Here is a 25,810-nt window from a genome sequence, read left to right on the forward strand (position 1 = left end):
CAACATTTTCTACACCTAACGCTTTTCCTCCCTCTTGGCCAAGAGTCCTTCAAGAGTTGAACATCTTGCATTCCCACTTCTTAACGCACTGTCTGGCACTTGGTTGCCATCAGTAACTGTTGAATGATTGAGTGGATTAATGAGTACCTGTTTTGCTAAGGTACATGGACATTCCATCTTAAACACAAACAAATTGAAGAATGTAGAGACAATATGGAGATGATATGAATTGCCAAACCACACTCTGAGTCATTGGTACCTAAGGTAAAGCAGGCACGTGGTATATCAGGTGTCCTGATCCTGGATTCTAAGTTCTGAACGTTAAATGTTCTGTGTGCCTGCACATCAACTTGTGCTCTGTTCTGTTTCATTTTAACTCCAGATTTAGTTTCTGCATAAGGATCTGTGTGCTAGAGGAAGTACAGGGAATTGAGTGATACCAGAATTTCCCAAAATGTGTTCCAAAGAAAACTACCAGGGATACCTATGAAACTGTTTCTAGGTATCACACAAAAGAAGAGTCTCATGGTCCAATAAGTTTGGGAAACAAAGTTGAATATATTTCTTTACTGCAGAACTTCCTGGTAGGCATTTTAGGAAATTGAAAGATCAGTTAGGCAATGGTAGAGAAACAGAACAGCCAGCAAGTCTTCCTTCAGTAGTAAACAGGAGTCATCCTAGCCTCTTCACGCTGGGGAAGATTCAGAGTACAAATTCAAAGGCCGAATGGTGAAACATAGAAGATCCTAGCCCCTCCCCTTGCACTTCTGCACTTATCTCCCAAGTCCCACATTTGTGTAAACCCCTGCTCCTACCCACCCCCCATACTGATGAGATCAGCCTGCATTATGTCTCTTCTAGAGCCAGGAAGCAAGGTAATGTGTGGGAAGTAATAGCTGCAAGGTAACGTGTGGGAAGTGATAACAACTTTTCGCTGTTAAAGCCATTCAACAGGAAAATTTGTTAAAAGACCAAGACATTGTAAAAGCTGAAACACTTGAGTCTATTAAGTCCGCTGCTTCTTAGAACATTTTGTTACCAGGGAATGTTTCAAGGAGGGAAAACACTGAACTATCACAGCACTGTCAGATACCAAAGCCTGGTACAGAGAGCAACATTTTACAAGACATCTGTCTCTCTGACAACAGAGAAACTTCTAAAAAGTTCTACCTCTCTTTTCTCCTCCTTTCTCCTACCCCAGTATGACTCCCCTACTCTCCTCACCCCTAAACACACCCTACACATCTTTACTCCCTCCCTTTTGCTCCCTCCCTCCTCCCCTCCCTCCTCCCTCCCTTTCCCTCCCCTCCCTCCACCCTCCCTTTCCCTCCCCTCCCTCCTTCCTCTCTTTCCCTCCCCTCCCTTCTCCCTCCCTTTCCCTCCCTCTTCCCTTTCCCTCCCCTCCCTCTTTCCTCCCTTTCCCTCCCCTCCCTCCTTCCTCCCTTTCCCTCCCCTCCCTCCTCCCTCCCTTTCCCTCCCCTCCCTCCTTCCTCCCTTTCCCTCCCCTCCCTCCTTCCTCCCTTTCCCTCCGCTCTCTCCTCCCTCCCTTTCCCTCCCTCCTCCCTTTCCCTCCCCTCCCTCCTCCCTCCCTTTCCCTCCCCTCCCTCTTCCCTCCCTTTCCCTCCCCTCCCCCCTTCCTCCCTTTCCCTCCCCTCCCTCCTCCCTCCCTTTCCCTCCCCTCCCTCCTCCCTCCCTTTCCCTCCCTCCTCCCTTTCCCTCCCCTCCCTCCTCCCTCCCTTTCCCTCCCTCCTCCCTTTCCCTCCCCTCCCTCCTCCTTCCCTTTCCCTCCCTTCCCTCTTCCCTCCCTTTCCCTCCCCTCCCTCCTTCCTCCCTTTCCCACCCCTCCCTCCTCCCTCCCTTTCCCTCCCCTCCCTCCTCCCTCCCTTTCCCTCCCGTCCCTCCTCCTCCCTCCTCATTTTTCTCCTCCTTCTCCTCCTCCTTCTTTTCTCTCTCATTCACAACCCATATTGATTTCACAGACACTGTAAAATGACACATTAAGCTAAAACTATCCAATGGTTATTCAACACACTTTAGTAAGAAGGGAACTAATTAAGTGACTAGAGGTTTAGACATTTGTTGTTTACTGGATCTAAGCTCCTTAAGAGAGCCTGGAGCGTTCTCCTAAACAAACTTTGCCTATTCATGGCTTCTTGTTCCAAATCCAAATGAGATGGAGGGTTTAAGGAGACAGTATCTTTTCACAGTTGTGAAAAAAGGAGTACCAGAGAAGGAGAATGGCAGTGTCGATGGGTGTAGAGGGGAAAACCTTGGGTGTAGAGAGACTAATGCAGTTTTTGTATCTGTTGGCAGCTGATGTCCATTAGTGATCATTAGGTTAGACTTCAGCGACGTTTACACATTTGCGGTGAGCCCAATAGTTTAACTGTCTTCATTAGAAGTATATCCGTCAAGAGGGAGGAGATGTGGGAATATATGTTTATGTACAGCTGATTCTCTTTGTTATACAGCAGAAACTAACACACCATTGTAAAGCAATTCTACTCTAATAAAGGTGTTAAAAAAAAAAGAAGTATATCCATCAAGAGACTTTTTTAAACAACAGTGTAACAAAAAAGTAAAGACACAATGCTTGGTGTCAGTTTATTTATCTCTTGTAAAAATAAAATACAGTGTGTGTATGTGTAAAAAAGTAAAGACAAACCCAAATATCTCCTTGCCAATCTTAATAAACACTATCGTACTTTATCAGGAGGCACCTTAGAAGACCGAAGCCATCTGTCAAATAAGCAGAAACATTAACGATTTTCTAGAACAGTTTTCTAGTTCATGAATATTAATAGGATGTTAGCGATTAGCCACAACCTATGAGAGAATTTCCCCTGCCTTAGTAGGCAAAGAAGGAGTGGAAGCTTTTAAAGAGTCTGCCTTTTTATTTGCTTCTGTTTTAAATAAATAAAAGTTGTGTTGTAAAAATGAGTCTTTGGGCGCACCATCAAACCTTAATGCTGCCGTTGCTTTCCCCAGAAATTGGACAGGCACAATCCAAGCCCCAGGAACTTTGAAAAAAAGGACCTCTTCTAGGTGCTGAATCAGAAGCGACTGCCACTGTGGGAAGCCATCGATCCTGTGTGACTCTGAGCCTGAGACTCGTATTTTCTATCCCTCTTTTTGTACTGTGGACCCAGTATAATCTGGTGTAGGTGAAATATTCTTTTCCTTGGCTCAGATTAGGCACCTGGTGTCCTGAAAGAGGTCACTGACTTCCCCAAGGATGTCCAAGGAGGTTGGCTCACCACTGGCTTACCGCAGGCCAAATTTGAAGTTAATTAAGCATCAGTCATCGTCAGTAGGGCCAAAATGTTATTCAGACATTCAGGGAAGAGAAACCTGATCCAGCTCTGGATAAGGACCTTCATCAGCATTCCTTCCTATCCTAATCCCAAACCAATGTGTCTTTAGCTGCACTGGGGGATTGTATTTCAGAAATAGCTGGTTCATCCTTTATGTTACGCTCCATTTGAAGAGGCTTCTGGATATGTCAGCCTATTCATTGGATGCATGTTAACCTTCTGAACCAAAACCTTTTTTTTTTTTTTTTTTTTACTAGAACTGGGTTTCTGTTTATGAAAAGTACATTTGTTGACTTCTGGGGAAATTCCCTATTCAGAATGAGGATGAAAATGCTGTTTGGTAGGAGATGAAGGGATATTGAGAGTTCTGGGTTGGCCATCTAGGGACCAGACCTTCTGGCCCAAACCAGACTGGGAAACAGAGAGATGTGTGTGCACTGCTTTTGCTTGTCTCACTCTACAGACCTCAGTGACCAGCTTCTTGAAGTGGTGGGGCTAGAGGGAGCCATGGAAATGGGGCAGATCTACACTGGCCTGAAGAGTGCAGGCAGGAGGCTGGCCCAGTGCTCCTCTGTCTCCATCAGGTATGCTTCCTCATCACCCAGCAGCCCCCCAGTCTCCCCACCTCCCTGAATATTCTTACAGATAACAACTAGGAAGCCATCTATAGATTTCAGTGCAGAGAGAGTGGGGTGGGGCAGAAGCTTGATAACATTTATGAAGAATGTCTTTGGAGACCACTTCCCCAACAAGGTATAACGCAAACATCCAGGACATCAACTAAAGGGTCCCACCACAACCAGTTTGCTGTTCTCTTAGAATGAATTGGTGAGATTCTCTAAATAGGATTGTCATATTATGAGGTCCAGAGAACCAGAGATCCAACTCCTTGCCTTCTTTATCTTTACAAATTGAACAGTTCAATGCATGCCAGAGGGCACACTTTGACAAAAACCAGGCTCTGTGCTCCACTCTGCTCTTTCTTGGATAATGGTCTTGGAAATACTTTTGCTAGAGTTAGCAATCCCATATACCTTTGTAGAGTTAAACCGTCAACCTCAGCAAACCCGTCATAACTGACTAAGAGGATGACAGTTCTTTAGAGTATGGATCACATAGGTCAGCCACAGCAGGTTCCTGAATAGATGGGGTCTAATGGAGGGGATCTTCTGATTTTGGTTGCTTCTGTTTAATAAATGCAACCCGTCACAGATTTTTGTCCACCTGATTATTTCAGGAGTCCTTATTCCTTTCCATTTCCCATTTAATTTCTATACATCAAATCTATTCGTGTGTCTTGGGGATCTCCTGGAGGGGACCACCACATGCAGGTTTCCCAAAGTTATTTAAACACAGAACCCTTTTATCCCTTAACCTCTTGGGTGAATGTCCTCAGAGCACATTCAGAGAAACGCTGTTCTTGGTGCCACCCTGCATCCTTCAGAAAGGTCCTCAGAGCTGGTTCCCTGATCTATCCCACTAACCCCCTTTCTTCATTCCCTCTCTGTGTCTCCTGTCTTTTCAATTATTCCCCAGATCTTTGCTTCTCTTCTTCGTTGGGCTGTTGTGCTGGGGCCCCTGTTTTCCAGGTTAACCTCTGTAGTTCCTTCTCTGTCCTTTCCCCATGACTCTAACACTGAGTAGGTCCAGTCCATTAGCACATCTAAGCCATAACATATGTAGACCAGAGAATTTGGTCTCTGAAGAATTTTTTTAAAACATGTATAAGAGATAGGATATTTTCTGTTTCCAGATAGAAATAGAGGGGGTGAGTCAGAAGCCCTAGCCTCCTGGGCATTCCCCAGATACTCTCCTCACTCCCCAAAACCAAAATGCCACTCTCTCTCTCCTCTTATTTGTTTTATTATTAGGTTTATTGGTTCTTATTATTAAATATCCTCAGAGTCAGTCGGAGAATCATCTACATCAAAACACAGCCGGAAAAAAAAAAAAGAAACGCAGCCTGCCTCCCTCATTTTATAATTTCAGAAGCAGGGCAGATGCCAAACCCAGGTGAGGGCTTTCTGGCCAGTGGGTGGCAACTGTTCCCTGCTCGCCCAGACCAGAGGCCTCCGAAAGGACCTGCCTTTTCTCCTTCATCTCTCTCCTTTAATAATCCATATGCCAAAGAAGCCTTGACCCAAGCAAGAAAGCAACGCTTTCTCCTCTCTCCTCCGCCTACCCATGGGGATCACATTCCCAATGACCCCTTTTCCCAGCTAAGCCAGGTCCACAGTCCATGCAACCGCAGCGTCTGCTGTTGTTCAGGAGATAAAAGAGGGGATGCTTTAGGACTGGGGGCAAGGCAAGACACACTCAGACCTGAGCTGTACCTCGTTTAAGTGGGAGACATTACCTCACTGACGTGATGCAACTGCTCACTCAACATTGAAACCAGGCCTTTCCCCATTTCATAACCTTTCCCATTTCATAACCTTTCCCATTTCATAGTGGCGTTTTGGCACCATGGACAGGCCCTCTGGCTGATCGTTTGACTAAGGGTCCACTCAGCTGTGGTGCAGCCATACTTGTTGGCCGCTGTTTCCCAGACTCCTCTGGACCTCACTGCTCACCCAGGGCCATGTTTCTCAAAGTAGGGTCTGGGGGTCAAAGCAACAGAATCATCCGTAGTGCTTATTAAAACACAGACCTCTGGGCCTGGCCCACACCTGTCAAGTCGGGACCCCTGACGTGGGCTCAGAAATCTGTTTTCAGCAAGCCCCACCCCCCCCAGGAGAGTCTTCAGAACCACTCCTAGGTGGGCAGGTCAGGTCCTCCCACTCCTGTTTCCCTGGTGGGGGCAACCCTCATCCTTAGACTCCAAGAAGCTCACTGTGCTCTCTGTTCTCGGGGCTCCAGGACGAACAAGCTGCTGCCAATGCAAGTGGACGGAGAGCCCTGGATGCAGCCACCTTGCATGGTAAGTTTTGCCAATCTTTGAGATGAGGGTGAGAAGCTTTATTTTGGGCCCCTTTGGGGCACTGACTTAATATGAAACTCTGAATCTCAGAGTTACAGGAGCTTTGGGAGATCATCTAGTGCAGCTTCTCTTCCACTTTATTCATCCATCCATTCATTTACCTGCCAAGCTTTTATTGAATATGTGCTATGTGCCAGACACTGGGAGACACCAGTTCCCAAACCAAAGGAGACATAGACCTGTCTTCAAAGAGCTTATGATTCTAGATGGTGAATTCTGAGGCTTCATCTACAGTATCCTTGAGAGCCTCAGCTTGAATCACTCAGTGGCAAGGAACTTACCACCCCAAAAGGAAGACTGTTCCACTGATGAACAAGCCTAATCACTAGAAAGTGCTTCTTTATATAGCAGCCAAATGTGCACACTTACGCCAAACTTCCAGCTAGTTGCTGTGACCACCAGGGCTCCTGGGGGAGAATTCCCACAGTGCATAGACACGCTGCACCCCAGGTGCACCCACAGCCCCAAGGACCCACCTGAAAGCTCCCCTGAAAGGGTAACCACACGGGTTATCTATTTTGTTTATGGCATTTCTGTGACCCATATTTCCCAGCACCTAGCACTGTGCCTGGTTTGTTTGTAATAGTTGCACAATAATATTTGTTTAGCAATGGATAAAGGATTGAACAAACAAAAATCAAGGGAACAACCCCAGTCCCTGATTTACCATACCTTTGTTAGCAGTTTGTTCTCAGAAACCCAGCTAGAAACTCCATGGCAAAGAGAAACCACTGTCCTGGTGTTCAGGGCCCAGGGTGTTCGCTGGGATACTACATTAGTAACATCCTCAATACTATCGTGAGGGTGCAAATCTCAAGACAGAAGTTGTGTTTCTGAGCTTCCTTACTCTAGTGGAGTATTCAGATACCTCGATAACCTGTATTTGGAGCCCTTCAGAACATCAAGTTGTCTTCTAGAAAAGAGGTTTTCATAAGACAGTTACTAGGTCTGAATTGTAGATTTATTTCTATAATTCTTTGTTCCATATAACTTCTACAAATTGTAAAACTAGTCCCTAGAGACAGAGACTTTAGAAATGTCATCTTTTATAAAGGTTATAAAAAGTAGGAGTTTTTCTGCAAAATCTTACCTCAATCTTTTGGTTTCTATGAAGTCTAAGAAAAAGATGAGAACATACTACAGCAAAACCTAATATCTTACCACCTTGTTAGAGCTGGGAAGGATGGAGGGAATTTGTACTACTTATAATTTTGAGGGAGTTGAATTAAGAAACATCTGTCCAATGGGCTTCCCTGGTGGCGCAGTTGTTGAGAGTCTGCCTGCCGATGCAGGGGAAACGGGTTCGTGCCCCGGTCCGGGAAGATCCCACATGCCGCGGAGCTGCTGGGCCCGTGAGCTATGGCCGCTGAGCCTGCGCGTCCGGAGCCTGTGCTCCGCAACGGGAGAGGCCACAACAGTGAGAGGTCAGCATACCACAAAAAAAAAGAAACATCTATCCAAGCTCCTCCTGTCTCCTAAAAGAAAGAAAAAAAAAGCTGGAAGAAAGCAAACCCTCGGCCACCTAGCTCAGTAGTATCTGGAAACTGGACTGCTTTCCTCCAGATCCAAGCACTGATTTTAAAATAGCCAGATACTCCTCCTATCCCCATTCTCTCTCCATGCCACCTTTTAGAGATTACAACTCACGATGAAAAAAAAACCGTGACCCAATGATTTTTATGGTGTTCAGTCTGTGGAAGGTATGTTAGTCAGCTCAGGCTGCCCTAACAAAATACCACAGACTGAGTGGCTTAAACAACATAGTCTTTCATAGTTCTGGAGGCTGGAAGTCCAAGATGAAGGTGTCGGCAGGGTTGCTTTCTGGTGAGGCCTTTCTTCCTGACTTGCAGACAATGGCCTTCTCACCTTGTCCTCACATGGCCTTTTCACTGTGTGCATTCACTCCTGATGTCTCTTCCTATTATATGGACACTGGTCCTATTGGATTCAGGCCCCCACCCTTATGACTCCATTTAACCTTAATTACCTCCTTAAAGGCCATATTTCCAAATGCCCTCACGTTGGAGGTTAGGGCTTCAACCTATGAATTTTGGGGTGTGGAGGTGGGAATACAATTTGGTCCACAGCAGAAGGTAACAGAAAATCATTCTTAAACTTGAAAGAGTTAAAACAAAAGCACCCTTTTTGAATCATTTTCCTGAAGGCACATACTATGAAGTGATTCCGAATTGAAGGCTTAATGATGGGACAGCACAGCAACAAAAGAACTTTTGGTAAAAATTAAAATCAGTTAAATTAGAATAAAGTAAAAAAAAAAAAAACTGTTAAATATGGTTATGCAACTGAATGCAAATGGCAAAAATCATTCTTTGAAAGAGAAGATATATAATGTAAACATTCATAACTTGGATCCCAAACCTAAAGTTATGTTCACCAAGGCTGAAAGCATGTGGGAGACATTGTTGAAAGAATAGTAAAAATGTTAAATTTTTCATTGTCTCTCTTCACTTTAATAATTACAGGATGTAAATCTGAAGAAAATTTTAATAACTAGATAATTACTAGTGACACTAAAAACAGGGTGCACACCTTTCGAATCTGGGAGAATTTAAAGTTAATGAACCCTGTCAGTGTAGCACAAGACAGAAAGTGAATAACAAGCAAACATTTAAAATTTTTCTGATTAAGATAAAAGAGGTTAAGACTAAATATATCAATAATGACAAAAAAATATAAAAGTGCTAAAGTCCCCTATTAAAAGTATAAGACTCTCATATTGGGTTAAAAATTAAAATCCAGTGATATACTTCTTATAAAGAGACACATCTAAAACAGAAAGACATATATATATCTTTTTATCTTATCCTTGCATAGAGAAATTAAAAGTAAGAAGTGATAGTTTGGGGCAAACTAACCTTCCAACATGCCAAAAGCATAAAGTGGAATAAAGAATGTCACTTTTTATTTAATATAAAGTACTCTCAATTTTGAGATATAATGGTCATAAAATTTTAGTTGTTTAATAACAGAATCAAAATATATACTGTGAAACTCAGTATAGATGTATATTCTGAGAAAAATACATATATAAAAAATTGACAGGGCTTCCCTGGTGGCACAGTGGTTGAGAGTCCGCCTGCCAATGCAGGGGACACAGGTTCATGCCCCGGTCCGGGAGGATCCCACATGCCGTGGAGCAGCTGGGCCCGTGAGCCATGGCCGCTGGGCCTGCGCGTCCGAGCCTGTGCTCCGCAGCAGGAGAGGCCACAGCAGTGAGAGGCCCACATACCGCAAAAAAACAAAACAAACAAAAAAAATTGACAGAAAGACAGGTATTGAGAAGCTTTAAAATATTTGTTTCTGGGCTTCCCTGGTGGTGCAGTGGTTGAGAGTCTGCCTGACAGTGCAGGGGACATGGGTTCGTGCCCCGGTCCGGGAAGATCCCACATGCCGCAGAGCAGCTAGGCTCGTGAGCCATGGGCACTGAGCCTGCGTGTCCGGAGCCTGTGCTCCGCAACGGGAGAGGCCACAACAGTACCGCAAAAAAAAAAAGTTTGTTTTTGTCTTTGAGGTCAAGCTGTAAAAAAAGTAAATGACATAAAACTTGGATTTTAAAAAAACAAGCTCATAGGTATGGAGAACAGATTGGTGGTTGTCAGAGGTGGGGGTAGGGGGAGCAGGGTGGGTGAGATGGGTGAAGGGGGTAAAAAGGTACAAACTTCCAGTTATAAAATAAGTTAAGTCCTGGGATGTGATATACAGCAGAGTGACTATAGTTAATAACACTGTATTGTATATTTCAAAGCTGGTAAGTGAGTAACTCTTAAAAGTTCCCATCACAAGAAAACATTTTGTAACTATGGTGACAGATGTTAACTAGACTTACTGTGGTGATCATTTCACAATATATAGAAATATCAAATCATTAAGTCGTACACCTGAAACTAAAATAATGTCATATGTCAATTATACCTCAATTTAAAAATTAAACTTGGGTGAAATAAGTGTGCCTTAAATAATTAAATATCTCATTTCTTCAAGGATTCATAGGATATTTACTAAAATAGATCATAAACTAGTTCACAAAGAAAACATATATATAAAATCCAGAAGCAGAAATTGTAACGGTTGTTTTATGTGACCACAAAGCAATAAAACTAGAAATTAATAATAGAAGATTAAATGAATAAATAAAATCCAATCACTCAGAGATTTTTAAATTCTCCTAAAGAATAATAGATTTAAGAGGCGATCAAAGCTAACATTATTGACTATTTAAAAAATAATAAAAATGAGAAGGCTCGCATTCAAATCTTACAGAATATAGCCTAAACTGTATTTGGAAGTAAATTCAGAGTCTCATATACTTCCATTATTTGAAAAGGAAAAAAATGTAATGAATAATCCCCAAATTAAAAGAATAATAAAACAAACTTAGGAGAAGCAGAAGGAAGAAAATAAAGATAAAATTAGAAATTAAACAATTAAAAAACAGGAAAATCTAGAACTAGTTCTTTAAACATGTCAAATGTTTGAAAACCTAATTTTAGAAAGAGAAAAAGAAAAACAGAGATTAGAGATATTAAAATATTTAATACATATGTAATATAAATATGGTAATGGTTTTATTTAATAAGACATTATATGACATATATATAGTTTTATCTTGATTCTAATAAACTTGAACATCTTATAAAAATCCTAGGTAACCTTAATGAAATGAAAAATGTTTTCAAAGAATTACATCCACAATGATCTTAAAACAGATGATCTTACTGGTGAGTTCTTCCATATTATTAGGGAATAAATATTTATGTAAACTGTTCCATAGAACAAAGATAGAAAGCTACCCAATCCATTTGATAAAATTAAGACAGATACAAAAACCTAACAAAAACTATGCTTAAAAATGGAAAACTACAGACCAATCTCAAATATGAACATGATACAAAAATTATAGGTAGGGATTCCCTGGTGGCGCAGTGGTTGAGGGTCCGCCTGCTGGTGCAGGAGACACGGGTTCGTGCCCTGGTCTGGGAAGATCCCACATGCCGCGGAGCGGCCGCGGAGCCTGCGCATCCGGAGCCTGTGCTCCGCAACGGGAGAGGCCACAGCAGTGAGAGGCCCGCGTACAGAAAAAAAAAAAAAAATTATAGTTAAAGTATTGGCAGATACAATTGAACAATATATTAAAAGAATCATTCACTCAAGAAGAATATATCAAAGGAGTGCAAGGATGTCTTCTTATATAAGTTTGGATAGAAAAATCACATGATAATATGAATAGATGACCCCAAAATACTCAATTACATTCAACATTTCTGATTTTTAAAGATGAAAACTCAGCCCGGAAAGGCACTTCCTCAAAATAAAAAAAAAGAAAAAAAATCTCCTTTTTCTTTTGGCCGTGCTACACAGCATGCAGGATCTTAGTTCCCTGATGAAGGATCGAACCCATGCCCCTTGCAGTGGAAGCATGGAGTCCTAACCACCAGACCACGAGGGAAGTCCCGAAAAATATCTGTCTTAAACCAATGAGTAATATTTTATGTAACACACTAGCAGAATTCTCATTAAAATCATGGGTAAGACATGTGTGCTAATGTTATTTGGAAGTTCTAACCAATGCAAAACACATGAAGCAGAAAAGAAATATAAGTATTTGGAAAATAATCAAAACTGTCATTTTTTGCAGATAATATAATTATGTATATAGAAAGCTAATAAAATCAACTGAAAACCTCATAGGTTAAATTATTTCAATGAAGCTGTACAGAAAGATAGACAAAAGTTAATAGCTTTTGTACATACCAGCAATAACCAATCAGAGGAATATAACAGAAAAAAGTTTAAGTATTATAATGGCAACAGACAAAAACAAGATACCAAACTGAATTGTGAAAAATAGATGAAGAAAACTTCAAGACTTAAGTAATATTTTTTAAAAGATTTGAATTTAGAAACATCCTATGTTTCTAAATAGGGACCCCCAGACAAAATTCTAATGCAATTTTTTAAACTTGACAAAACAATGCAATAGCTAAGGCATTTTATAAAAGAGCTATGAAGAAGGACTTGCCACAAGATATTAAAATAATTATAAAGCCACAGCAGTTGACGCAATATTGGATAGATAAATCAATAGTACAGAAGAGAGCCCTAAGAAACCCTAGTATACGTAAAAACTAATGAAGGAGAGAAGAAAGATCATAAACTAATTTGAAAGTAATGGACTCTTTAACATATGGTATCCAAGAAATTGCCTGTTTGGGAAAGTCCCATTATATAGTCGGCCATCCACATCCGTGGGCTTCGCATCCTTGGGTTCAACCAACCTTGAATAGAAAATATTCAGGAAAAAAAATTCCAGAAAGTTCCAAAAAGCAAAACTAGAATTTGCTGTGTGCTGGCAACTATTTACATAGCATTTACATTATATTTACAACTATTTACATAGCGTTTACGCTGCATTAGGTATTACAAGCAATCTAGAAATGATTAAAGTATACAGGATGTGCATAGGTTATATGCAAATACTATACCATCTTACACAAGAGACTTGTATAAAACCAGCATCCGTGGATTTTGGTATCGCCAGGGGTCCTGGAACCAATTCCCTATGGATACCAAGGGATAACTGTATAGTAACCTCTCACCTCAAAGTATACTCCAAAAACAAAACCAAAAAATCTCCAATTCCATTAAAGAATTAAATGTTACTTACCTAGGGAAAGGGAAAATGGGTGACTATTATTACACTATGAACAAGGACTTCCTAAGGAAAATGTGACATGTTTAACTGTTAACAAATTTTCTCTGTAATAAAACAGAAAACTAAGAGCATGGGGCTGCTGTCCCTAGTGCTTGCCAGATGTTATAAATGTGATGAAGGGTTTTTAAGACAATCATACAGACTTTAGTTAATTGCCTGACCAGAGAGGTTTGGGTTCTAACTACAGAAATGTGGGATGCTCTCTTTCCATCAGGGGTTGAAAAGGCAGATTTAACCACATCCAACTACCTCCTAAAATGGGATCTTTCGTATTTAACCCACTAGCCCCTCCTAATCTGGGGATGAGGGGGTAAGATACTGACATTTCTTTGACTCGAGTTGAGGACATGATCTCATACTTCTTGCCCCCAGTGTATGTACATACAGTGAACTCCCAGTTATCTGTAGAACTAGAATCCACAAACCACATCAAAACCTCACGTTACCCAGCATCTCCAAACTCCTGCCCCATCAAGACCTTTGTCAAAACTGCTGAAAACCCAGATGAAAGGGATTTGAGTTTCACCTCCTCCCCTTTGCCCTGGAGGTGCTAACAAGCAAATAAACTGGTCAGCTAGAGGGAGAAAAAGGAGAAGCAAGGATCTTCCATGGTCTAAAAAAATGGGCTCCATCAATGGGAAATGTAAGCGGTGCCACAGCTACCACTCTCTGTCCCAAGCACGGCCAGCTCCACTGCCGGAACATTCCCCCGTTTTTCTTGGCTGTGCTAACCAGTCAGTGCTTCCATAGCAGGTACAGGCTCTGCGCTGGCTCAGGGAATACCAAGGTGAATAAGATGAACGTCTTCTTCCCCTCGGGGCTCCTGCGCTCCGGAGTGGCACAAGGCTTACCACAGGAAATGTGCCACAAATCACTACCATCAGATGGGGCTAAATTGCACACCACAGATAAGTGCCTCACTTCCCTGAATTCTGAGATAAAGACAATGCCCATAATAAGGCACATAACACAAAACGGTACTTGACGTGTCGTGTCGTCGGTGTGCTCCCCTGGTGACTACCACAAAACAGAGAGACTTACTCCCTTCCTAGATTCTCAGGCTGATGGAAACCAACCTAACAGTCGTTTTCAGCTTCCTTCCCCCAGGTTATGTTCATTCCCCACAATGACTTTTGGCCCCATCTTTTTCTTTCTATATCCTGGGGCCTTATAAATTTAAACCTGGCTTGCAGTAGAACCCTCTTAGCCAGACTCTTCCCAGCTCCAGCTCATCTTGACAACAGCTATTGAATTCCCTTCAAACTCTTTTCTTCATGTTATCCTCCAGCTTAAAAAGTTATCATGGTTCCCCACTACCTCATATTAAACCCAATCTCTGCTGCCTCCTTCCCTTTAAACCCTATACCAACTGCCCCACCTGTATTCCTGACCTCATTTCTCATCCTTTGGTCCACACTCAACCAGCTGGTATGTAGCCCCTCAACCTAGTGCCTTCCCTTTCTCTTTCACCAACACATTTTCTTCCCTTCCTTTCAGATCTTAAAATTCTTCCTCAATTGCTCCATTCAGGTTCTTCTCATTCCTTACCTAACTTCTTTTTGACAACACTTGGCTTATCCTACATTTAAACTTGTTGATGGGTCTCTCTCTTCAGGAGTTCTTCTGTTGTTCTCTAGGGTCACACTGTCATTTCAATAGGTGGTAAAACTCAAGAGAACGGGCTCATAGATTGTGTTTCTTTTGACAAGCATCTTTCTCCTCCTCCAGTGTAAGATAAGTTATTTAACTGGTGCATTCCATTTTACAGTTTACATTGGGCTTTCATTGACAGATTGTCATTTGATCTTCACAACAACTTTGTGAGAAAAATTGAATAAATGCTACTATCCTCATTTTACGGTTCCGCAAGCACTGCTTCTGAAGGCTAAATGATTTGTCCAAAGGTTCACAGCAAAGAAGGGGGAGTCCTAGGACGCAAACCCAGGTCTTTGAATCCTAAGTGCCTCTTGTTCCCACATCATCTTCCTACTTGATAAATGTTGCTGGACTGACAATGCAGATTATCAACGCATCAGTGCCACCAGGCCACATTCAAATAGGGAGTAAGCATTTTGAAGCCATACCCTGAGGGTAAGGTTGGAAAGAAAGACAAAAAAATGAGAATTCACCAGTGTCTTTCACTTCCAATTGACTTAAAGTTTGCAGAAGGCACTCATTAAACCTAAAATTCAAACAAAAATAAAAGCTTTTAAAAGAAACTTGGGTCTCCCCTAGAAGACTAAGAAAAGAGGAAACGCCTAAGAGACTCCCTTGGAAACTTTCCACATGAGTAGCGCTTGGGTCGGAGGTCAGACTGAAGCCTCTAGGTCAGTTTGGAGTTACTGGTTGACATCTCTGCACTGCCCAGGCAGGAATGGCCAGGAGCAGTGGAGGCGGGGAATCCAAAGAACTAGGCTCTAGCTGTTCCGGCCTTCTCTGTGCGACCTTAGGCTAATCCAAGGCTCAAGAGAGCATTGAGATCTCCATTCCTTTATCTATCCTGCAGAGGGATTGAATGAGATGGTCCCTGAGGTCTCCTCTGGCTGTGACATTCTGAGAGACTATGAATAGCAAGGACATGAGACAGGTGATCAGCTCAGCTGATCGCTACGTGGGAAGCTCACACCTGTCTCTCCCCAGCGTTTCCGCCCCTTGCTTCCAGCAGTGCCAAACGCCAGGCCCAGTCAGGGTCCAGTTGCCAATTCTGAAGCTGTTCAAGGACAGTCGTCCTTCTGCATGGGGCTCCTTCCAGCCCGAAGCTGGCCTCCCTTCCTCCCTCTGCAGATCACTCTCCCATAGGCTTCTGGGATTTGCAGGCCACTAATTCATTTCTGCCTCTTTGCTTTTAGATTAAAATTACTCACAAGAACCAAGCGCCTATGATGATGGGGCCCCCCCAGAAGAGCAGCTTCTTTTCTCTGAGGAGGAAGAGCCGTTCAAAAGACTAGACACTATGCCCAATGCCAGTTCAACCAAGAGAGAAGACAAGAAACTGAAGCACACACATACACACATACACACCACACACACACACACATGCACACACACACACACACACACACTCTTCTCCAACCAGTGGAAGCCAAGCCACCCTTCAGCAAGAAGGCTTCACCCTGACATCCATTCTATTTCAACCATGGACACACTCCAACAGAGCCAGTGCCGGCAGGACATTGTGAATGGACTTAGAGCCCTCCAGGGTGCAGCTGGCTCCCACTTTCCCAGAAGACCTTGAGCGGGACTTTCTGAGACTGAAGGAGAAACCCCCCCTTTCTTTCCACCACCCCTGCAAGTTTCCCCGCCGCTCTCAAGGAGCAGGCTGCAGGTTTCCTGTCTAAGGGGAGATCGGATGTGGCCAAGGGAAAGAGCCTGCGTTCCAGGGGACGCTCACAAAGGTCCCTCTGTGAGGAGACAAAAACACCTCCAACTCTCAGATCGCAGCCCTTGGCAGGACTCAGCATACGCACGCTGGTTTCTTGGTTGTCCTTCGAGTGACAGCTTCTCCCGGAACTTGCTGAGGAGGCAGAAAGGCTGTGGAAAGCTGTGTTTCCCTTCTTGGTTCTGCGCACCCTCAGTGGGCACTGGTGATTTTCCTGAAGCCTTCTGCTGGCTGTGTGTTTGTTTAGAGCCGGCTCCAAGAGCCCCCAGAGCTGCCTACATAGCACACCTTAGATGTGGTATTTATTTTCTTAGTTCTGTGAACACCTGGGAGGGAAAGCAGAGAAACTGAGATTTATTTTTCAAATTGGTGTCATAATATTGTGTAAAAAGGGAAGAAAAAAAAAAAAACCACCCCCAGCTTCTTTCTTTTTCAAGCCACAGCGTGTTTCCTGTTTGAGTTCCAAGCCCTGGTGGCAGACTATTCCTGAAGGCAAAGAAGATGGGAGGGAAGGGCCTTTTGCTCAGGAGACCGGGAGACAAGGCGTCAGGCAGTTCCCTCCTGCCTCTGCAACGACCACTCCCCAAGCACGACCTGAAGGCCCTACTGAAGGTCTTAGGTGTGTGTACTTATATGTAGCATATATATATTTATATATACAAATATTTATTTACTGGTGGATTTTTCTGGATTGAAAAAAATATGCAGTACAAGAACAGAAAGTGGGAAAGAAAAAGAAGGCTCTGACTCCCCGTTTCTGCCATTTCATTGTCAAGGCACATTGCCTTGTGGTGATCATGAGATTTAAGGGAAATTAAAGTATCTCCTTATCATAAAGAGACTGAGAATTTCTATTCTGGATCCTCAAAACAACATGAAAGCTATGCTGGGCAGGATTTACTCTCCCACTTGTCAGATAAGGAAACTGAGTCTCGGAAAAGTTAAGAGACTTGTCCATGGTATCTTGGCTAATGTGGTTTGGGACTAGGTACCACTAAGAAGATATGTAACAGGGAAAAGAAACTACACATCTTGGAAAAGGGTCATTTCTGGTCACTGAGAAGCGATTCCATTTGGATCCAGGTTGCCAGAGAGGAATGAACGTGTGGCACATGTGTGGACGGGACAAGCCCACATGAGAGAATGAGGCCTCCCAATACTTCCCAGAGACTCTCTCTGGCCTGACCTGGTGAGAAGTTGGTCCAGGGTTGAAGGCAGTGGACAGATCTTCAAATTAAACTCTCCACATGTCACCTCATCATGGTCACCATAGTCTCTTAATCTAGAAACCCCTCTGGCTGCCCGGATGACCTCAGGACAGAGGCACCTCAGCAGGGAGCTGCCAGCCAGTGCCCAGAGGGGCCTCAGCAGAGTTCAGTGGGCTTCATTCAGCTGGCAACAGCATCACCGCCCTCCCCGAGGGCAAGTCTGTGGAGAGCTTTGTTGGTAAAAAGAAACATTCACCTCGCCACCTTTGCTCCTTCAGCCTCCACCCCCTCTGAGATTTCCGAAAAGGAAACCTGGACCCACTCGACATCACTCCACTGAGCTCCCTCTGATCTCCTAACACTGGGTCAGGAACTTTGCGCAAGGAAGGGAAAATTAAGATTGTGTGTACAAACTGATCCTAACTCTGAAAGAAGGAGTCATCTAGGACCGTCTAAGACAGAGATCTAGAACCATCCTGTTCAACCTAACAGTGCAGACCGCTGGGCAAGGGGAAAGCAGGCCACCTGAAGAATGTCCTGAATGATGGGCTCCTTGGGGATGGGACTAACAAGCTCAGAATGACAACAGGTACTATCTTGGAAGCCACTTGATTCTGAAATGAAGGCAGGTTCAGTTTGGGGTCACTGATTCTAAGACATCTGCAGAAATTCTTGAATGTGTTTCAGCCTCAGCCCCCCAAGATTGAGGCTGTTGAGGCATGGCACTATCAACAGGTGAAAGTGATTCTTAGAGACTCACAAGTCAGAGACTGGCCCCTGCCTGCCCACTGTGGTGCACATGACTGGCAATGTTGCTTGAGAGACATGGCCCATGTCCTCCTTAAAGCCACAAAGTATAGCAAACATCAGTGGAATTGTACTTTCAATTTTGTAACCTCAGTAAGTCTGGTGGTGGTGTTTAATCTGACTTTGCAACTCACCCCTTAACTACTGGGACTGTGGTTTCTCACTGTGGAGTACCTCATCATAGTGCTCCTCACAGCAACCCCTGAGGTTGACAGAGAGGATATTATTAGCCCCATCTAAATAATGAGGAAAGCAAGGCTTACTATAATTTAGTGACTTCTCAAAGTTAGGCAGTCAAGGGAGAATCCTCCCTTATTCCTCATCGCATTCTGATTCTGGCCGTGCCCCAGACATGTTCTCACCTGCCCCCACAGTTCTACCCCTCTAGCAGTAAAAAGAATGAAACAGGAAGTCTTCAATACATTATGTTGTCCCTGGACTAATGGGCTAGGCGTTGCATCTCATTATGACTTGGTCTTTGTAGGTTTCCTCCAGTGAGTTGAGAATGGAGACAGACTTAGTAGAATGATTATATTTCAGGTCAGAGACCAGCTCCTCTCAAGAGAATTCTTTCCACAGATGGAAAAGATATGTTAAAATTGCCAAATAAATTAGGAAATACTTGGCAGAATCTGGAAGAACCTCCAGACTGGCGTTACATAACATGCATATACATTATACATATGGACATTATATAAGGTGACATAGTACTTAATGTGCTGTATATATTATGTAAATTACATATTTGTGAGTAATCATGATAAATATAGAGACCCACTAATCACTTTTTTACACATACCCAGTGACAGATTAGGAAGTTACTTTGCCAGAGAGTCTTAAAACTTACTCTCTCCTGCTGCTTTGGTTCCAACTCCTGCCAAAAATAATTGCATCAACTTTTCCCATCTCTAGCCCCCTCTCCTCTTAGCCAAAACCCTCAGTCCTAGCTAGGCTGTACCTTCCATGGAACACTACCATGATTGAGATCCATAAAAATAGATTCTGGGGATGGGAAGGATCTAGACTCCCAGATTCCCTGTGTCACCGACCTACACCCCAAGGCTCCCAGGCAGGTGGATGTCTAATGCTGATATTAAAGGGAGAGAGAAGGGGAGAGGGGAGGAGTCTACCAACCCTCCAAGGAAGGAAACTTCAGTGTTCCTTGGCCACCAGTCCCAGGATCTGACCATAATCAATCAGGAAGTTATTTCAAAGGTCTAGTTTAAGTTTCTGCAGCATATCTGAAACCATAATTTCCTAAAATGTGTTTCACACAATACCAGTATCCATAAAATGCTCCATGAACAAAAGAGTTCTGTGGTCAAATACTAGATCCCCTTCTAGAAGAAATGGTGGGCTTTGATTTGTCTGTTGACGTCCATAGATTAGAAACACTGCCTTAAGCCCACCATTTCTTCTTTTTGTTCTCCGTGGAGATGGGAACATGGAAGTAACCATCCTCTGCAATAATATTCCATAAAGTACTTTTCTAGGACAAGGAACTTCTCTTCTTAAGACACTCTTTCTAGTTTCTTCTGTGATTGTTTAACTACTTTTATGGTTCCCCTCTACGTGTCTTCAAGCAAGAATCAAGGATCTGGCCTCTTTGCTTCCTGAGTGGAGAAGGGATTGGGGAAAAATTAAGGGGAAAACAGGATAGCTGCCAGGGGCCAGATTTCATCTGTGTAGCTCTAGAGGACAGAACCAGGTCTAAAGAACACAGTTGTGGAAAGGATCGATGTTTATTCAGTTTAATAACCACTCTTGGAGCTAGCTGGCTGAATATGGACACAGCTCACTTGTGAGGGAGTGAACAGCCACCTCCTCTTATAGGAAGAGCCTTGACCTAGTTGAGGAGGAACAAGAGGTGATTGATCTACCTTGTTTAAAAGCTGTTGAAACTATTTTAGTAGGCATCAGTGTTAAATCAATAGGTCTAGTACTTCCTTTTGAGCAGCAAACCTCAGTGTCCATTGTTTTCTGGAAGAGTGAAAGATGACTCCCAGAGAGATTTCTGGATCCGAAAATAATATTCATAAAGTAGTTTTCTAAAGTACTTTGCTCCTTGTTCTAGAAAAGTACTTTCTGGTCTAACTGGTACTGACCAGTTAGACCACACTTGTACATGGTGGGTGACCAGAATCATTGGCGCCCTCAAGGGCAGCTAGTGGTGGTGGTGACCTTTCCTTGGCAGCTCTGAAAGTTAAAGGAATGAGTTACAGTGTTAAGCCCAAAAGAGATTTTGCATTTCTGTTGGTGTTCGTATTAGCAGTTTGGAACTGCTCTCCTACTCACGAGTACCAGACCTGCATCCGACTTGCAATAAATAGCAAGGAAAAAGAAACTATCCTACATCTCAAATACCAGTCACGTTTTGCATAAAACAGGTGAACAGAATTGTGTAGGATTTCACATGGGGCCGTCATTTTTAGCGCACCTTAACGTTCCACCATACTCAAGTACATATTTTAAATTTCTACTATAGAAAGAAAACAGGAAAGGGAATTCTCATTTATGGCTTGCTGAGTACAGGGCACTGTGTCAAGGCCTTTTCATGTGCTATCCCATTTAATCCTCATGATCTGGGCATTTGGCTTATTTCACAGAAAAAGGAGTTAGTGTATAGAAAGGTGAAGTACCTTGTCCAAGGTCAAACAGATAGCAACTAGTAGAGCAAAGACTTGACATGGGTCAGTCTTACATCAGCATTTATGCTTTTTCTACTATGTTCTAATGCCTTTAACCTTCTTATCTCACTATTTCCAACCCTACCATCATCCTGGGTGAGATTACACAGCAGTGAAAAATTGATGTCCTACCTGGTCAACCTCTGTATTGGGGATGGGACTAACAAGCTCAGAATGACAACAGGTACTACTCATGTTCCTACTGAAGAACTTCCAGTGCTTGCTCATATGGAAACTCAACAGCCTCTATGGGCAGCTAGAACCCAAAACTTCACCCTTGCAATCAAACTGGCAGCCATCCCTTAATCCTCAATGTTTCAAATTCTAGCTGAATGAGAATCGTTTCCCAAGGCCCACCTAATAGATTTTTCTATTCAACTCTGTGAGTGGGAGAGCAGCAAGCAGCCTTCTCAGACCTAAATGCCATGGTCAGCAGTGACTGGCCTGCACGGGGAAGGAGAGCTAGGGTTGTGGAAGGGAGCCTCCAGCAAGAAGGCTCTGCATGTGATCCTCATTAGTGATAGACGTGGGCTGGGCCATCTGTGTTCCACGGGAGAACAGAATGGCAGGCTGCCTTTCAGATGCCAAGAGATGCTATCTAATGGCAAGATCCAGAGAGCTCAAAAAGCAGAGAGGCATCTTTCCTCCTGAGCATCTCTGTGGGAAACCAGGGACACAGAAAACCATGGGGTTTTGGAAACTAGCCACTTAACTTGCAGGGCATTTCACCCTTGCTACCACTTCATTCTTCATGTTCATGGTGGAAGCCAACCAGCAGAGCCCTGCAGCCTTACCTGCTAACTAAACTCCCTGAGATGGATCCCAAGCTGAACCTACGTTATCTTGGAATCTGTAGACACAATGGCAGGTGCATTATAGCAAGGCACCAGGGTTTGCGATTAAGCATCCAAGTCTCCCAGGGGTCAGGAAACACTACAGGTAGAAGAGACCATTTAATTGGATGCTCAGTGAAGATTCTAGAGGAATAATCAAAAAACTTGGAGTACTCGTCTAAATGGGTCAAATTAGAAAATGCAATTTGGAAGCAAAGAGGATAACATCTAACCCAGTATCAAGCATGTAGCAGGTAATGAGTAAATACTTGTTGAATGAATGAATAGCTAAAATGGGTATCTGTCCTTCTACCCTGGAATGGGTAGGGGAAAGCGGGTAGAAGGGATTAAAGCTTTTTAACTAACAACTCAGAAACTTGAAACCACAGGATGTAGAGGGAGCTCATGAGGGCCTTTAACTACTCAGACATCTGCTGAGTGATGGACACAGCTAAATATGGATCATCAAAGGGCTTTCTAGGTCACATGGAGGGCAGCTTCATGATTCAGAAAATACGAAATTCAGCTTGGACAAAAAGACAGAAATATTTGCAGTCTACTTCCGAGAGTTCAGGTCAGAACTGACAAAACAAAAAAAGATAGCACAGAAGTGGAATTACAACACAGTAAGAGATCAGCATAATAAGATACAGACTCATGAGATGAAAAGAGATAGAGAACTGGGTTTTCTAGCAGGTTTATTTGGGCAAGGGAGATGAGCCTGAACACTCAGTCCAAAAACGGAAGAAAGGACTGAGAAATCCTTTTTTCTTAAAAACGCTTAACGTTGAGTTCATGGTAAAATGGAAATGTCCAGGCATTGATGAAACGGTTGTTAAATAACAGCTATCATTTATTGTCCAGTCCAAAGCCTATTGCTTTTATGACCACTTTTAAACTTCACCAGAACCTTATGAAGTCAGAGTTATACGGTTCCCCATTGGACAAGTGAGGAAACGGAGCAAATCTCATGGGGCAGATCTGGGATTCAGATCGGTCAGGATCTGCCTTTCAGAGCCCATGTTCGTGCCAGCAGTACCCTGGCTGAGGCCACTGAGCTTCAAGCTCAGTGACAGGGATTTACTACACCCAACCCCCCCCCCGACCCCACCCCTGTGCATGATTACTTCCTTCTCAAAATGAAATCCAAGTCCCTCCCCTCCCCCTTCCACAGAGCTGGAGTGGGAAACGGCATTAGCTTGGGCGCAGTGGCACAGTGGCCAGAGCAGGTCTGGGCGGCAGCAAGTCCATATACGCCTTGCCCACCTCCCTTCTTAGGCCCTCTCTCCCAGGCACAGTGGGGCCGCCTCCTAAGACACCGATCAGAGAACAGAGCACCAACGTGAATACCTTGGTGTTCAGCCAGATCAGAGTATTCACAGAATATTAAAGATCGTATTAAAGGACACACAGAGACCACATCAAAGGTCCAGTGAAGTGAGGTCGGGCAGTCAAACATCAGAATTTAGTACCTCATATCTAAAGGTGGGATGGAGACTTGAAGTGTCCTTTTAAAAATGTGTTGAGTGAATCATAATTTGGAGTAAAAAGACTGCTTCTAGAATAATGCAAAAAAACTTTTTCCCTTCCAAAAAAAAATTATTTTTAAAATGGAATCTTCGCAAGAATTACAAGTGAGGGGCAATAAAAATGGTAATTTCTTTTTATGTTAGATAATACCAAAAAAAAGAATTTATAAATGTCACAATATAAGTGGCAATCCAGAGAAAGATTCCAGAAAGTCTACTGTGGAGGGACTAAACAACAGTACTTTCAAAGTAATTAATGAACTTTATTTTTCTTGTGCTTTCCTTTAAAGAAAAAAAAAAAAAAACTGGTACCAAGTGGTTACCAGAAAATGGCATGATCTTCAAGAAAAGAAAAATTTTCCTGGTGGATATTTCCTCTCTCCCCAACATCCTTGAGGTGAAAAGATTGAGAACTTTTGGTTGGTTGGTTGGCTTTTAACTTAGAGAACCATCCGTGCATGGAAGGTGTTAATGATAGAGGATGTCATTGAATTGCTGTGTGGGGTTTGCTGTCATCACACTGCTACCACCAGGCATTAAGGTAATGATCATAAACTTACGAGGACTAAGCAATTCCCACTCCCATCCACCCCATCAGCCTCCTGGAGCTCCCACCCCCAGTTACATATACTTCCTGGAATTAGACCATCTGGGAATAATTTCTATTATGACAGTTTTCAAACATACAGAAAAGTAGAGCCATACGTATAATGAGAACCCATAGACCCATCACTTAGATTCAATAGTTGTTATCGTTTTGCCATATTTGCTTCATCTTTTTTTCTACTGGAATACTTTAAATTATAGATGTCATGACACCTCACACCAAAATATTACATATGCATCATTACAGGGGATCCCTTCTTAAGTGTTAAACGTTGTGTGTATCATCCATGTTGCTGAAGGAAGATTTGAGGGTGTTGTGCATCTGAGCTCAGTCATTTCTCAGCTGACTGAATGCAGTTGTCACAAGTAGATGTTAACCAGGACATTGCTGTGTCACTGATAGGAGAAAGTTTTGGGTGGAACCCAAGGAAGATCTTAGCTGTATTCAAAACATTCCTGATTGATCTGGAAAGAGGAAGGTAAACAGCACGTTAACTACATTCTCAAAAGACACTAAATCGGGGAGTGTTATAAGCACTGATGATGCCAGAGAGAAAACGCAAAGCACTTGGAGGAGTTAGAAATGTACCTGAAGGATGCGTGTTCTTATTTTTGAAATAAATATTGTTTAAAACAGTAGGAGTGGGCTTCCCTGGTGGCGCAGTGGTTGAGAGTCTGCCTGCCAATGCAGGGAACGCGGGTTCGTGCCCCGGTCCAGGAAGATCCTACATGCTGCGGAGCGGCTGGGCCCGTGAGCCATGGCCGCTGAGCCTGCGCGTCCGGAGCCTGTGCTCCGCAACGGGAGAGGCCACAACAGTGAGAGCCCCGCATACCGCAAAAAAAAAAAAAAAATACAGTAGGAGTTACAGGAAGACTAGGCCTAGTACTAGTTGGGACAAATATAACAGTAATATCATATCTGCAGGTTCGTTTAAAAACCATATAAAAACCGATTCTGGTTATTGCCCCCACCACGTGAGGACGAGGAAGCTAGACTGGGGGAGGGGACCACCTTCTCCTTTCCTGACACTGCTGCCATGAGGAGTGAGAGTCGGTGTTGACTAAGACGGGAATGAAGATTGTTTTCATCCTCCTGCTAGTGGGAACATGTTTTCTTCCCAGAGCACCCACTCTTTTGAAGAACACAGTCTCTTCTGAGCTCCTTCATCCAGCCTAACCCCCGCACCCTGAAGCCCAGGACCCACTGATGGGCGTGAAAACACATGAGCTCCCTGGGGCTTGGAGAAGAGCTCTTGACAGGCCTTCCTGGAGACGACAGCGGGCCGGGTCTGCACACCCCTGCTGCCTCCTCTGGGCAACATGACTTGCCTTTTCTCTGTCTGCTCGGAACCAGAGGCCTGTCTATACTGCTGTTCATGAGTCATTTGGTAGCAGGGAAGAGGAAGCACAGGGTCCCCTCCTATATCCCAGTGCTCAAAATGGACACGGTCTCCTGAGGGGGAGTAACAGAGACAAAGTTCACTTGCATATGTTGAGTCCTCTTCACGGTGGCGCTGCCCTTTCCTCGGCTCTTTTCCGTGATAAGCCCATCCTGCTTGGGATCTCAACAGAGGAGCAAAGAGAGAAATAAAATGGGATTGGAGGACAGAAGGCTTTTTTTTTTAACATCTTTATTGGAGTATAACTGCTTTATAATGTATAACAGTTTCTGCTATATAACAAAGTGAATCAGTTATACATATATCCCCATATCTCTTCCCTCTTGCGTCTCCC

General features: G+C 43.4%; 1 protein-coding gene across 15 annotated transcripts in view; it reads left to right on the plus strand.

Moving 5' to 3' along the window:
• The window catches only part of DGKG (diacylglycerol kinase gamma), a 206,741-nt gene that overhangs the window by 178,609 nt on the left and 2,322 nt on the right, over positions 1 to 25,810 (plus strand). For 5 of the 15 annotated variants that reach the window (XM_089910727.1, XM_089910731.1, XM_089910719.1 and 2 more), the window contains 4 exons: positions 3,778 to 3,898; positions 5,218 to 5,327; positions 6,174 to 6,234; positions 15,877 to 15,989. In XM_089910727.1, coding sequence (XP_089766853.1) covers positions 3,778 to 3,898; positions 5,218 to 5,327; positions 6,174 to 6,234; position 15,877 — 293 coding nt within the window. In that variant the 3' untranslated portion in view covers positions 15,878 to 15,989. The other 10 variants (XM_089910732.1, XM_089910720.1, XM_089910721.1 and 7 more) reach the window with 5 other exon arrangements.

This window comes from Delphinapterus leucas, chromosome 4 (assembly GCF_059928025.1).
Source record: "Delphinapterus leucas isolate spDelLeu-1000000601 "Yukka" chromosome 4, BTC_Dleu_Yukka2, whole genome shotgun sequence".
In the NCBI taxonomy this organism is placed as follows: domain Eukaryota; kingdom Metazoa; phylum Chordata; class Mammalia; order Artiodactyla; family Monodontidae; genus Delphinapterus; species Delphinapterus leucas.